This window comes from Fonsecaea multimorphosa, assembly GCF_000836435.1.
Source record: "Fonsecaea multimorphosa CBS 102226 unplaced genomic scaffold supercont1.39, whole genome shotgun sequence".
NCBI lineage: Eukaryota > Fungi > Ascomycota > Eurotiomycetes > Chaetothyriales > Herpotrichiellaceae > Fonsecaea > Fonsecaea multimorphosa.
Window position 1 is genome coordinate 162,966 of NW_015971673.1, and position 11,298 is coordinate 174,263.

At 53.5% G+C, this 11,298-nt stretch overlaps 6 protein-coding genes across 6 annotated transcripts; 1 reads left to right on the forward strand and 5 right to left on the reverse strand.

The window, feature by feature from the left end:
• Positions 1–241: 241 nt before the first annotated feature.
• Positions 242–865, reverse strand: Z520_11492 (uncharacterized protein; the record flags this gene model as incomplete). Its single annotated transcript, XM_016781981.1, has 1 exon — positions 242–865. The coding sequence occupies one exon, from the start codon at positions 863–865 to the stop codon at positions 242–244; it is 624 nt and encodes a 207-aa protein (XP_016626952.1).
• Positions 866–1,587: 722 nt separating this feature from the next.
• Z520_11493 (uncharacterized protein) lies at positions 1,588–2,206 on the reverse strand (the record flags this gene model as incomplete). The annotated part of the gene is made up of 2 exons (XM_016781982.1): positions 1,588–2,075; positions 2,134–2,206. 2 exons carry the CDS (start codon positions 2,204–2,206, stop codon positions 1,588–1,590), a joined length of 561 nt encoding a protein of 186 aa, XP_016626953.1.
• Positions 2,207–2,562: 356 nt separating this feature from the next.
• Positions 2,563–4,559, forward strand: Z520_11494 (uncharacterized protein; the record flags this gene model as incomplete). The annotated part of the gene is made up of 2 exons (XM_016781983.1): positions 2,563–2,729; positions 2,780–4,559. 2 exons carry the CDS (start codon positions 2,563–2,565, stop codon positions 4,557–4,559), a joined length of 1,947 nt encoding a protein of 648 aa, XP_016626954.1.
• A 279-nt stretch (positions 4,560–4,838) lies between these two features.
• On the reverse strand, positions 4,839–6,626 carry Z520_11495 (uncharacterized protein; the record flags this gene model as incomplete). The annotated part of the gene is made up of 1 exon (XM_016781984.1): positions 4,839–6,626. The coding sequence occupies one exon, from the start codon at positions 6,624–6,626 to the stop codon at positions 4,839–4,841; it is 1,788 nt and encodes a 595-aa protein (XP_016626955.1).
• Positions 6,627–7,174: 548 nt separating this feature from the next.
• Z520_11496 (uncharacterized protein) lies at positions 7,175–8,604 on the reverse strand (the record flags this gene model as incomplete). Its single annotated transcript, XM_016781985.1, has 3 exons — positions 7,175–7,591; positions 7,648–7,854; positions 7,933–8,604. The coding sequence occupies 3 exons, from the start codon at positions 8,602–8,604 to the stop codon at positions 7,175–7,177; spliced, it is 1,296 nt and encodes a 431-aa protein (XP_016626956.1).
• A 743-nt stretch (positions 8,605–9,347) lies between these two features.
• On the reverse strand, positions 9,348–10,560 carry Z520_11497 (uncharacterized protein; the record flags this gene model as incomplete). Its single annotated transcript, XM_016781986.1, has 2 exons — positions 9,348–10,409; positions 10,480–10,560. 2 exons carry the CDS (start codon positions 10,558–10,560, stop codon positions 9,348–9,350), a joined length of 1,143 nt encoding a protein of 380 aa, XP_016626957.1.
• Between the last annotated feature and the right edge of the window lie 738 nt (positions 10,561–11,298).

The window sequence follows — 11,298 nt, forward strand, 5'->3', positions numbered from 1 at the left end:
AAGAAGACAAAGGACCGAGCCTCTTGTGCCGCGTACATCTGTTGTGAACAGTGAGGAAAGGGTGAAAAAGCGGCGAGATATCCTTAGCTCGTCACATTGTGTTGTGTCTGTCCAGCAGTCACTAACAGCTTCTGCACAAGTTGTTGTCTGGTATGCCGTCGGGTTTCATACCCAAGAAGCCTCGCTGCGCGGCCTTGTCCAAGGAGGGCGACAGCCGGCCTTTGAATAGCCCGGATCCCTCTTAGGGTCGCACAAGCTCAGTGTCCACATGTGCATCCCTGTGTTCGATTGCAGCAGAGCCAAAGTGGTTGATCACACTCCATTCCTCGTTCGTATCACTTTCTTCGATCACATCCCACGACAGCTCCTTCGCCAAAGCCATGTCTGCTCCTTCAGCGGGTTCGCCCAAATGTATGTCCTCAAATCCAGCAGTGGACATCATCCGACTCTTCTCTCCAGTGCTTTCATTTTGCGGCTCCTCGGACAACCCCCGGTGTCGATGTTCTTCCTGGTTTACCGTATGCGGTCGACCTTCTCCCACAAAACGTTTTCTCTTCAACGCCTTTTTACACAGACAACACAACCTTGGGATGGCTATTTCCTTGTAAGAGTCCAAATCCATGGAGTTCCGAATTCTCTTCCGCGGTTGTGAATTCCACTGCACCGCCCAGAGAAAGCCACAACCCCCGTTGCAGCAATAGTAGTACTCGATGCCATCAGTTGGTTTGCCATTAAGCCTCGATGGTGGTTGAGTTAGCATGGTGACGTGCAGTCGCGACTGCACGACCGTGAGAGGGCTGGCTATCATCTGATCAACGAGCACCTTTGGGTCGTCTTGGATTGATTGAGAATAGCGTGGCGCCATAGCGACGAGGTATGAAAATGTCGAGCGCTGCTTGAACCAGAAGGGCTAATCTTGTACGATTCAGCTGTCCCTGCAGACCGTGAATTGTGACAGTCTCAATTTGCAGAAGACGAATCGGTGGCAGGAGATGATGTTGCACTCAGCAGGCTGGCTGTGGTGCGTGTTGCGTGTGTGGAGGACTCTCGCGATATCGGCTGAGAATGATGTTTACAAAGGTGAGGAAGACGTCTAAGAAGAAAGAGTGTCAAAATTTTTCCAAGGACGTGTTTGAGTTTGTCAAAATAATGGTTCCGGAATCCTCTCTCAAGGATCACGAACTGCGCGATCAATGTGGTCTCGGCGACTGTAACTGGGTACCGTTGGTGAAGCATCCATTCTGCCGGGCCAAACCATACGAGTAAGCTTTTATCATGAAAGGACCAACTCATATAAGGGGAACATGACAATCAGCAGCGGTGGCGACCAAATTTCAGGAGCAAACGCTTCATAAACAAAAAAACCAGAAACGGCACCAAGCCATTCTGTATCGGAAGGCCAGCTTCTGAGATATTCCACCATTCAGATCTGGTTGTTTTGACCTCTGGGAGATTTGTTGGAAGCAGTTCTTTGAAGCAGACGTGCGACATAAACCCATCTTTCATCGCAGTGCCATCATAAGAGACGGGCTCCGGATAGGTAAAAGGGCTCATTAAACGGGACAACCTCTGCCAAAGCATTTGGTGTCATCGTTTTGGTGAGGGAACCCATGTGTCCGGAGCCCAGTTTGCGCCGGGATTTGAGCCTGTGACCCCTGATTTCATCTGCTGGTCCTTGTTGCTCTCGACACTGTTGCTCATCTTTTCTGATTGTCGCGGCTGGCCGGGGCTATGTTCTGCTCGAGCTCGATCTTGTTGAGGGTCACCAGACAACAGCGGAGTGATGACTGATGGCTTTGGTTTCTCAATGTACCTTGCCTTTGCAGCCCATCTTTCGTCGGCCATCCTGGCATTAATCTTCAGTTGGGCCTGTCTCTGCACATCGGCGGCTTGCTCCTGTAGAGTCGGAGGATCGTGGCGGGTTTGGCGAAGCCATTGATGCCATTGAGGGGAGATCTGGACATCTGAAAGGGAGGAGAGAGTGGCTCGTCGGCGACCTTTCACCATACGACGCCATCGGTTGTGGTTGAGGGCATCTTTAAACTCCCAGAAAGTGTTGCCGTAGAGGTCTTGTCCTGTCGTAATGTCAGCTCATCGCTTTTTCCGCCCTTCAGCTCCTTCAATCACGCGTACCGACTAAGAACCTCTTCCTCCACGGCAAGCGGAGCATCTTCCACCGCAGCCAAAGGTCTCGAAAGCCTCCCATTGTGATGGCGGTCGATCAACACAGGTTTAAAATGTACCTGCCTTGGGTTGAATCAAAGAAAAGAACCTACGCAAAGGAGCGGGAGGCTGCATAATTGTTTGCTGCACATTTCTTGGATCGACGTCAACTTGCAGCGACGCCCTGGTGGGGCGCCGGTCCTGTGCTCGTCTCATTCTCCGCAGGTACCGAGTACACAGATACCTCGTACATGACAATCTTCACCTGGTCTCAGCACGCGCGGCCACGATCGGGTGTCTCGGGCCTAACATCTTCACTCACACTCACTACTTCCTATTCAAACACATACGACATCTAAGATTTGGAGCAATCTGCGAACATAGACAACGGCCGCAACCATGGCGTCGGTCAGAAGCCTCGATCAAGACATGCGCAAACTGCGCCTTGAACGATATACCCCCGGCGCAGCAAACGAGGTGAGAAACTGGATTGAAAGCACTTTGGGCGAGAGATTGGCTCCAGGTGACTTGATGGACGCCCTGCGGGATGGAGTTGCTCTTTGCAAGTATGCGTGATCTGTGGACGATATGGCAGTGATGCTGACCTGAACCTCAGACTTGTCAATCTAGCCGTGTCCCCAGGCATCAAGTATAAACAGTCGAACATGCCCTTCGTGCAGATGGAGAACATCTCCCACTTCCTCCGTGCTTGCGAGGTTGCGCCATTGAGTCTTCCCTCTCATGACCGATTCCTTACTGTCGACCTCTACGATGCTAAAGACCCCGCACAAGTCTTACAATGCATCGCCGCCTTCAGCCGCAGAGCGAACCAACTGAATCCTTCCGCCTTTCCTACAACCCTGGGAGCAAAGAGCAAAAGTGCCATGAGCCCACAAGGAACGGGCTCAAGTGGGCCAAGATCACCAGCTTACACCACCACCACAAGTTCGCGGCCACGGGGTGCGAGCAACGCAGCTACTGACAGTCCGTCTCTCACCTTCAATCCTCTCAACAAGTCCGCGTATTCTGGGCGTGTTAGCCCCACAAAGAACATCCTCAGTCGAGGAGGGCTGGCTTCTGGCGGTTCCGTCAGCAGTTGGAGCAACAAGGCTGACGAGACCAAGACCGCACCCGCGTGGAATATCCATCAGTATGGGTACATGGGAGGGGCAAGTCAAGGTAATCAAGGCGTTGCTTTCGGCGCTCGGAGACAGATTACCTCCCCAGCACCCAGCGTCCCCAGCATTGCAGAGAAAGAGAAGCGTCTTCAAGAAGAAGTGGAGAGAAAGCGACAAGAAGCAGAGGAACTTGAACAGCAGCAGCGGGCTCAACAAGCTGCAGAAGAAGAACAAGCACGTCTGGAAGAAGAACGTAGATGGGCCCAGGAAACGCAGCGGTTGAAAGAGCAAGAAGCCGCTGCGCAGCGAGACCTTGAGCGAGAACGTCTACAAGAGGAAGAGCGCGTTCGCCGTGAAGAACAGCGTCGCAAAGAGTTGGCCTATGAACGTGACCGGGAGCGAGAAGCGCAGGATCAAGCAGATCGAGAGGCCCGTATGGCGCAGGAACGAGGTCGTCAACGCACCGTCAGTGATGCTCGTCTCAACGGACAATTTCTCAGTCAGTACCAAGCCGACCAGGCTAGAAGTCATGTCGCTTCCCCACCTCTACCAAACCCTGCTGCCGAGCAGGACTCGGCTGAAAGTCGACGCATTGCGGAATTAGAGCGTCAATTGGAGGAGATGAGGGCGCAGCAGAGACAAACCCAATCTGCCAGACCAGTGCCTGAACCTGAACCTCCGGCACCTGCACCACCAAGCAGACCCCAAGTTAGCCAAGCAAGCCACGAGGACGACTGGGCTGCATCAGAGCGTCAATACCTGCAGCAAGAATGGCAGAAAGCACAGGACGGCCAACCTCCTCCCAAACCACCCAGGCCTGAATCCACACCATCAGCAGCTTCTCGTCCGCTACCTGACCCAGCGACCTATCAGCCAGGCACCAGCCGCACAGACCGATACCTTGCCTCGAACGCCGCTCCTGCTCAACCGAATGTTGCGTCTCACCGCCCTCAAGACTTTTCCACCACAACCGAAGTGGACCTTGAAAACCAACGCCGTGTCCAATCCCAACAGCGCACCAAAGCTGGGGGCTGGGCCTCGAAGTCCCTCCTCGAGCGAGAGATGGAACGCGAGCGAGAACGGCAGAGAGAGTGGGAAGAAGCACAGAAAGATACCGCATCGAGAGCCAGGGATATACAAGAAGGGAGCGGCCCTGGTCAGACATGGGATGTCCACCAATATGGGTATTTGGGTGGGGATAGCCAGAATCGTGGAGGTCCAGGGCTAGGAGTGGGGGGCGCCAGAAGGCAGATTATCGGCCCAAGGCCGCCCCCTTAGGAGAGATACAGAGCACATTGGGCGGGACTAGAAGTGGGCGTGGGGAGGTGTTGTCAGATCTTCCAAGTCGAGTCAAAAAGCCTACAGAGTCGACAAAGAGCATGCCTTTTGACGGTGGCATAGTCAGAGTTTTGGGATGAGCACTGCAAGCTGATTGGCCTCTTGACGTGGAAAGACCAAACAGAGTCGTGCTCGAAAGCTTCTTGTGTGGGATTCTGGGTATGCAGAGCGTTTACCAGCTTTCTATGTTGCTGTTTCCACACCCTTGCGAGCCTTGTCTCATGCTCTTATTCGTTCCTCCAGCGCCAAACCGTCTATCAGTAGGGTGATCCTCTCCCCACTCTCAACGAGCCATTCCCACGCGAGGCCTTCGTCTCCTAGTTTTTTCTTACTGCCTCCCTTTTTCTCTGCCAAATCCGCCATACGGCCGACCCTTTTCTCCACGCCGGTTCTGGCCGCGCGCGCTAGACTCTCTGTCTTATTCAGATGTCCAGTCCGCGCGAGACATCTGGTTAAGCTCTCGAGCAAGATGCTGACTCTCGCATTGGCGTCGACGCTATTCTTGGACGCAGCAAACGGGAGATATTCTTGCTCGAGCTTTTTCCCGGAGAGCAAGACGTGGCTCCGGATGCTCGGAGCGGACGTTTCGAGCAGGCGTTGGAGAAGGGCTTCACACAACCACGTCGAGGATGTTGGTCCAAGGGGATTGGAAGGGGTGGGAAGGACGATGTGCGCGAACACAGGGAGGGGAAGAGGGCGAATGAATTCCACGAAAAGGGTGTAGAGCTCTTCCAGGTCCGGGAAGGTTGTCGGCGAAGTAGACATCAGATTGTAGTGAGAGGAGATGTGGGTGAGCAACTTCAATAACCGGAGGCGAAGAGAGAGGCAAGAAGGGCCGCCGAGGCTGCTGGTGGACAGGGTGCCAGGAGAGTCCTCCCCGTCGTCTGCGCTATACGCGCTGCGTAGACTGCCTGCGCTAGACTTTGACTTTAGTCCCGTTAATGAAGGGGTTCGTGTTCGTGTCCGCAAGCGCTTTGAAGGTCGTCCACTTGCTCCGGTGCCAGTGCTGGCGACTTCGTCGGCAGCATCGTCGGCAGCATCGAAAAGGTCCAAGTCGTCCTGCGCCGAGTAGTCACCGTAGATATCCTGGTCAATATTGACGTCGACTTCACGCATCTTGATCTTCCCGTCTTCCTGCCTGGGTCCTTTCAATTCATGGGGGAATATTTCACGAAATTCGCTGAGCGAGCGCTGACTCCCATCCGCGAAAATGGCTCGCAGGATCCGTCTCGCGCGTGCATGGCCACCGGCGGAAAGTTCGATATACTGCCAGAGCAGGGACTCGTCGGCCGAAGTATTCTCTGACGTGTTTCGGAGATGCCAGTCTTCTTCTAGCACGTCAATAAGAAACTCAAGGAGGAGTTGGTAGTGACTCCATCGCTCGGCATGACTACCACGATGACATGCACAGTTGAATGCCCAGCCCACTAGTTGCCAGAAATCTTCGGCGCGAGCCCAAAGACTCTGCGAGCGGGCATAGGGAGTATTCAGATCACCTTCGCCAGCCGTGTTATCGCCTTCGCCTCCTGCGCCGTCATCGTCATCGTCGAGACGGTGATTACTGCGACGTGAGAATCGAAAATCGAATTTCCGGAAGGAAAATGCCGTAGTGAAATCGGCATTGATCGGTCCGACGAGGGTGTGGACCAGTCTGAGTAGTCGGAGACCAGCGTTGGCCTGATTCCACTTCTCGCGCGAGTCGGTCCTGGATGTATTGGTCGGGTGGACTACCAATGTGGCAGTAAGAGCGAGTTGAGAGGGTGGTGGGATTGTCACTGGTCCCAGCCGCACGAGAGGAGACGCGCTGTTGCCGGTGATTGATAGGAGAAAGCTAAAGGCTTGGGTGAAGAGTCCCTCTTCAAAGTAGGTCTGCACGTTTTGCGCTAGCTCAAAAGGAAGTCCCTTAGCTGGCCGGTATTGAACATCTCTTTGTGTCGTTGAGACTTCTCTGGGTATGGTCTGGCTTGGAGGTGACGACAGCGGAGATGAAGGAGCGGGAAGCGCCATGGTTGATCGGACAGTGCTTGAAGTTTTGTAAATTGCAGGCACACTTACAAAGGCTCGTAGAGCAAAATTACTCAAGTCCACGCGGAGACGCCTTCTCACGGCTGGCGCTGCCTAGATGAAGGGAAGTCAATCAGCCTTGTTCAGCCTTGTCGAGGTCAATTCAGGGTTAGCGTGGAATTTCTGCAATCAGGAGTCAGCCCGACGCAACGCGTTGCCTTCCAAGGTTTGTGTGTACGAGGTACAGGTATCCTTCTAGCAACCACCACTTGCCCGACTCCGACCTGCTTCGAGCGCGCACCCGGACCACAATTCTTTCAGTGTCCTGCAAAATGCATAAGAAACTCTCGAGAGAGACTCTTCGTCCTAGGCCGGAGCTTGAAGGCGGTCTTCTGTCCAATTTCATCTTGTTACAGTGCGAGCTAATTACTACGATTCTGAAGCATGCCACCATCTCCGAACTCCTCATATTGCGAAATGGATTGAGCATGAACACATCATGCCGAACCTTTAGGCCTCTTACGCTTTGCACATCACGACACGCTCCTCCTTCATGAGTCGAGTCTCCTCCTCAGTTCCTCCTTCGCTTCCCTGCACATTTCCTCCACATCCACATTTGCAATGATTCCATTCCTTTCATTAATCTCACTTTCGATCTTGACGAAATCTCTCCCTATGCCCTCGGCGCGCCACTCGTAGCAATCGCCAACCCACCGACTACTCTGAACAAGCCACTGACCCCGCTCTTTGCGCCGAGCAGTGAACGTTGCGAATACTGCGTCCAAGTCTGATGGAGACTGCACCCGCTCATCCGCGAGTAAGGAGGCAAGGACAGCAGAATCCTCGATGCAAAAGCCGGCTCCTGCACCGTGATGAGGGCTCGTCGCGTGAGCTGCGTCTCCAATGATGACGGTGCGGCCCTTGTGGAAAGTAGGTACAGGGTTGTCCCCCAGGTCAAAAATTGCCCACTTCCAGACCTGTTAGTATCGCTCGAGCTTGTCCTTTTGGGGCTGCAGCGACTCACCACGTCCAAGTCAGGCTTTGTTAGCTTTAAGAGTTGGATCACGTTCGAGCCATATCCGCTAAACTCTCTCAAAGCTTCCTCCCTCTTCGCTGGTCTCGTCAAGCGCTGGGAATCGGGCCAGTCTTCGGGACTCGTTCTGAAGGCGACGATATTCAGTGTCTTGCCATGGTTGACTGGAAACGTCAATACATGCCCATCAGGACCCATCTGTTTGTGTTTGGGATGTCAGCAGGGAATCGAAACAGACCGAACAAACAACGTCCGAGCTGCGAAGGGCAGACTCACGTGCATGCAAGAATTCACGGCCAACTCTTCGCCAACTGCCTTGATAGCGTCCTCCATCTGCACAAGCCCTCGATAGGCATACTTGTGAGTATAGCTCGGTTTCGAACTGGGATGGTCCTTTCCAACAATGATCTGCCTGACGCGAGACTTGATACCATCACAACCTATTACGGCATCGGCCTCGGCAGTCGATCCGTCCTCGAAATCCATAACCAGTCTCCCGGTGGACTCGTTTTCGGTGATATTGACGAGCCTCTTGCCGAACCGGGCAATGCCCTTGGGGACTAATTTGACCATCTCATCCAGATAGTGCGCGCGATGGACGCCATTTTGACCCAGAGAGTTCTTGATCGAGAATGCAATGTCCTGCCTCTCTTGTCCCGGTTTTGGTCCCTCCCAACCGTCGAGGTAGTCGAACCAGACATATTTTTTCTCAGGCCACACATTGAGCGTACAGACTTTCTCAAATGCGTCATAGACACCTTCATGACATAACTTCATGGCTTGTACTGCATTGGGGGAGAACGATACACCGGCGCCAATCTCGCCAAACTGAGGTGCCTGTTCATATATCTTGACGGGGATCTGGCGGTGGTACAGTGCTATGGCTAGGGTTATTCCTGCAATGCCACCCCCAATAATTGCGATCTCGAACTTCTTGGTTTCGGACATGTTGCTTCGTATAGGTTGTGGCGTTTGAAAGTGTTTGGTGATGCTCGAAAGACGGTCAGTGGGGGACATATCTCTGTGCTCGTTTAATACATATACTGGAGTTACTTTCGACACGCTTTCGAGACGACTTCCAGCGGCCTATATAAAGACAGATACTCAGCACGGATCTCGTTGGCCCGAAAAGCTTCCGCGAGGCTAGGAACTGTCGCTGCGGATTGTACTGGATGGAAGAAGCAGGTGTCGCTACGGACAAAAGCACCTCATTCATCACTTGCAGCTTTTCATGCACCCCCTGGACAGAGACAGACTCCGCATCTGGCCGGGTTACAATCTGGGGAACTTTTCCGGTCCCATTTCCGATTGTGCCGTCAGAAACACCTCAGTGGCAGTGACGGATGTTGGCAGCCAGAACGATTCCGAACAACCTTGGCACCCAGGCTGGTACGAAGGTCGCATGTTCTGGGCTTTCGGAACCTTTTTCTTCCGCATTGGCCTCGTTTCTCTCGCCGCGGGCCATTTGAAATGTACCGAGTATGGTACGAAGTCTTTGCTGCCGTCCTTCAAGCCTCTCCCATCCTCGAACCTCAATCCAAGACTGCGGCACAAACGGCCAGCGATCGTACCATCTAAGCAAGCTGCAAACAAAGACTCTGGTGCCACTTGGTTTCGCTGGCCGAGACCCAGATCACAGTACACGCTTTTGGTCAAAGAAGAATAATAGCTGATTGGAGCATAAAAGTTGATTACAGATTCAAGAGGTCCTTTCTCCACGTTGCAACAATCTTGACATGGTCATCCTTGTTCCTCACCAGCTCTTCTAGGCCCTTCTCCGCCAACTCCTCGACCGAGAGCCTTCGCGTGATCAGAGCCTCAGCACCAGCGAATTTGCCCGCCACAAAGTCCTCCACAACTTCCCGATAATCGTTATCATTGTTCCCCATGGAGAACTTGATGGTTAGCTCCCGGTAGAAAGCATATTGCATCGGTATCTTGAAAGGCTGCTTCCACCCGGCGATGTTGAGATACGTTCCCTTCAGCCTCAGGCTTTCCATGCCTGCTAGCATGCCCGCTTCGGCACCAGCACAGTCAAACACAATATCCACCCCTCTCCCTTGGGTCCTGGCTTTGCAGATCTCTGCCACGCTTGAGGACAATGGGTCCAAGAGATCTTCAGGTCCGGCCAGTCCCAGCCTTCGAATCATCTCACTCCGTTTGGCGGTTGGCTCGGAAACAAGCACCCTCCCACTGAGACCAGCACCTACTCCTTTCGCCCGCAGATTCAGCAAGACGGCCAATCCCACCGGCCCACCCCCGAGCACAAGCACGTTCAGACCTGCGAAATCCTTGATCCCGCTCGATGACAGTGCATGCCGTCCTACCGTGAGTGGCTGACAGAGAACGATACTATTCAAATCTACACTTCCGTCATCAGGGAGAATATGGCACATCCTCGTTTCAACGTTGACCTTCTCGCTGAAGCCCGCGCCACCGCCGCCGCCACCGTTGAGGCCAATGTACCCCCAATTGCTGCACATATTGTCACACCCACTTGTGCACGCGGTACACTTCCGGCAGAGAATGCGCGGATCTACCATTATGGGCGTACCCAGCTTGAAGGGCCCGTCGGCAGGATACCCCGAAGGCAGCGCGGTGATCCGACCAGTAAATTCATGACCGAAAGCGACGGGCAGATGGTCTTTGGTTATGCCATGGGGCTTTTCCGGCGTGTTTATTGTGTAAGGGCCGGATGTGTATTCATGGAGATCAGTACCACAGATGCCACCCCAGTAGACGTCGATGGTCACCTGGGATGATCAGCGGTGGCAGGTGATAGGTGAAAGAAGACCACGAAGGAAGCCTGCTGGGCTCACTTACCTCGCTGGGTCCTGGAAGCGGCGGATCCGGGACTGTCTCAATCCTAATATCGCGCTTGCCGTAATATCGAGCAGCTTTCATCTTTGCCAGTTGATCGCATTGACATGAACACAAACGAGGATATGTCCTGCTGGAGAGGGTGTGTGCTGGGCATGTATCGAAATATACATGGCAAGCCATAGCCTCGGACAGGAGCCTGCTCGGCATCTTGTGGGCACATTCTGGCCTGATTCGGCTATCCACATTGAGGACTTTGTGTACCAAAAGGCGGGATCGTCCTCTAGCCGTTGTCGCTAGGGTTCGCTTGTAAGATATGCGGGGTTAATGAGATGCAATTGGAGCAAGACTGGAGAACCTCGTAAATGCGTCTGTTGACTTTGTACGTAGCAAACCGACTTCAGAAATCAACGGCACAGTCTGACACTGAGTGCTCAATAACGACGAGGGGACCACCTGATCAGCGACAGCCAGTATTTAGTAATAAGAGTGAGGATCCCGCTGTGCTCAACCGCAGATAGAATACTCTTGTAAGTGAAGACAACCTGATAATTGATTGATCAATCACTGTTGCTTTATTGCCGCCGCATCCTCTTGTCGTAAGACCTGTGCCACTTACTTTTGAAGGCTTTTGGCTGACTGGCTGAGGTTTCCTCTGGTAACCCTTCCGAGGGACACCTCCTACCTGGGTTATGGGAGTGTCTTCATTCTTCGGCGATGATCGAAATCGTCGGGGGTGGCTGCGCACCGGCGACGGGCTCGCACTTCTACGCAGTGCTGGTGACTAGTAGCTGGAAACAGGAAAGCCAGGAGTAGCCTAAA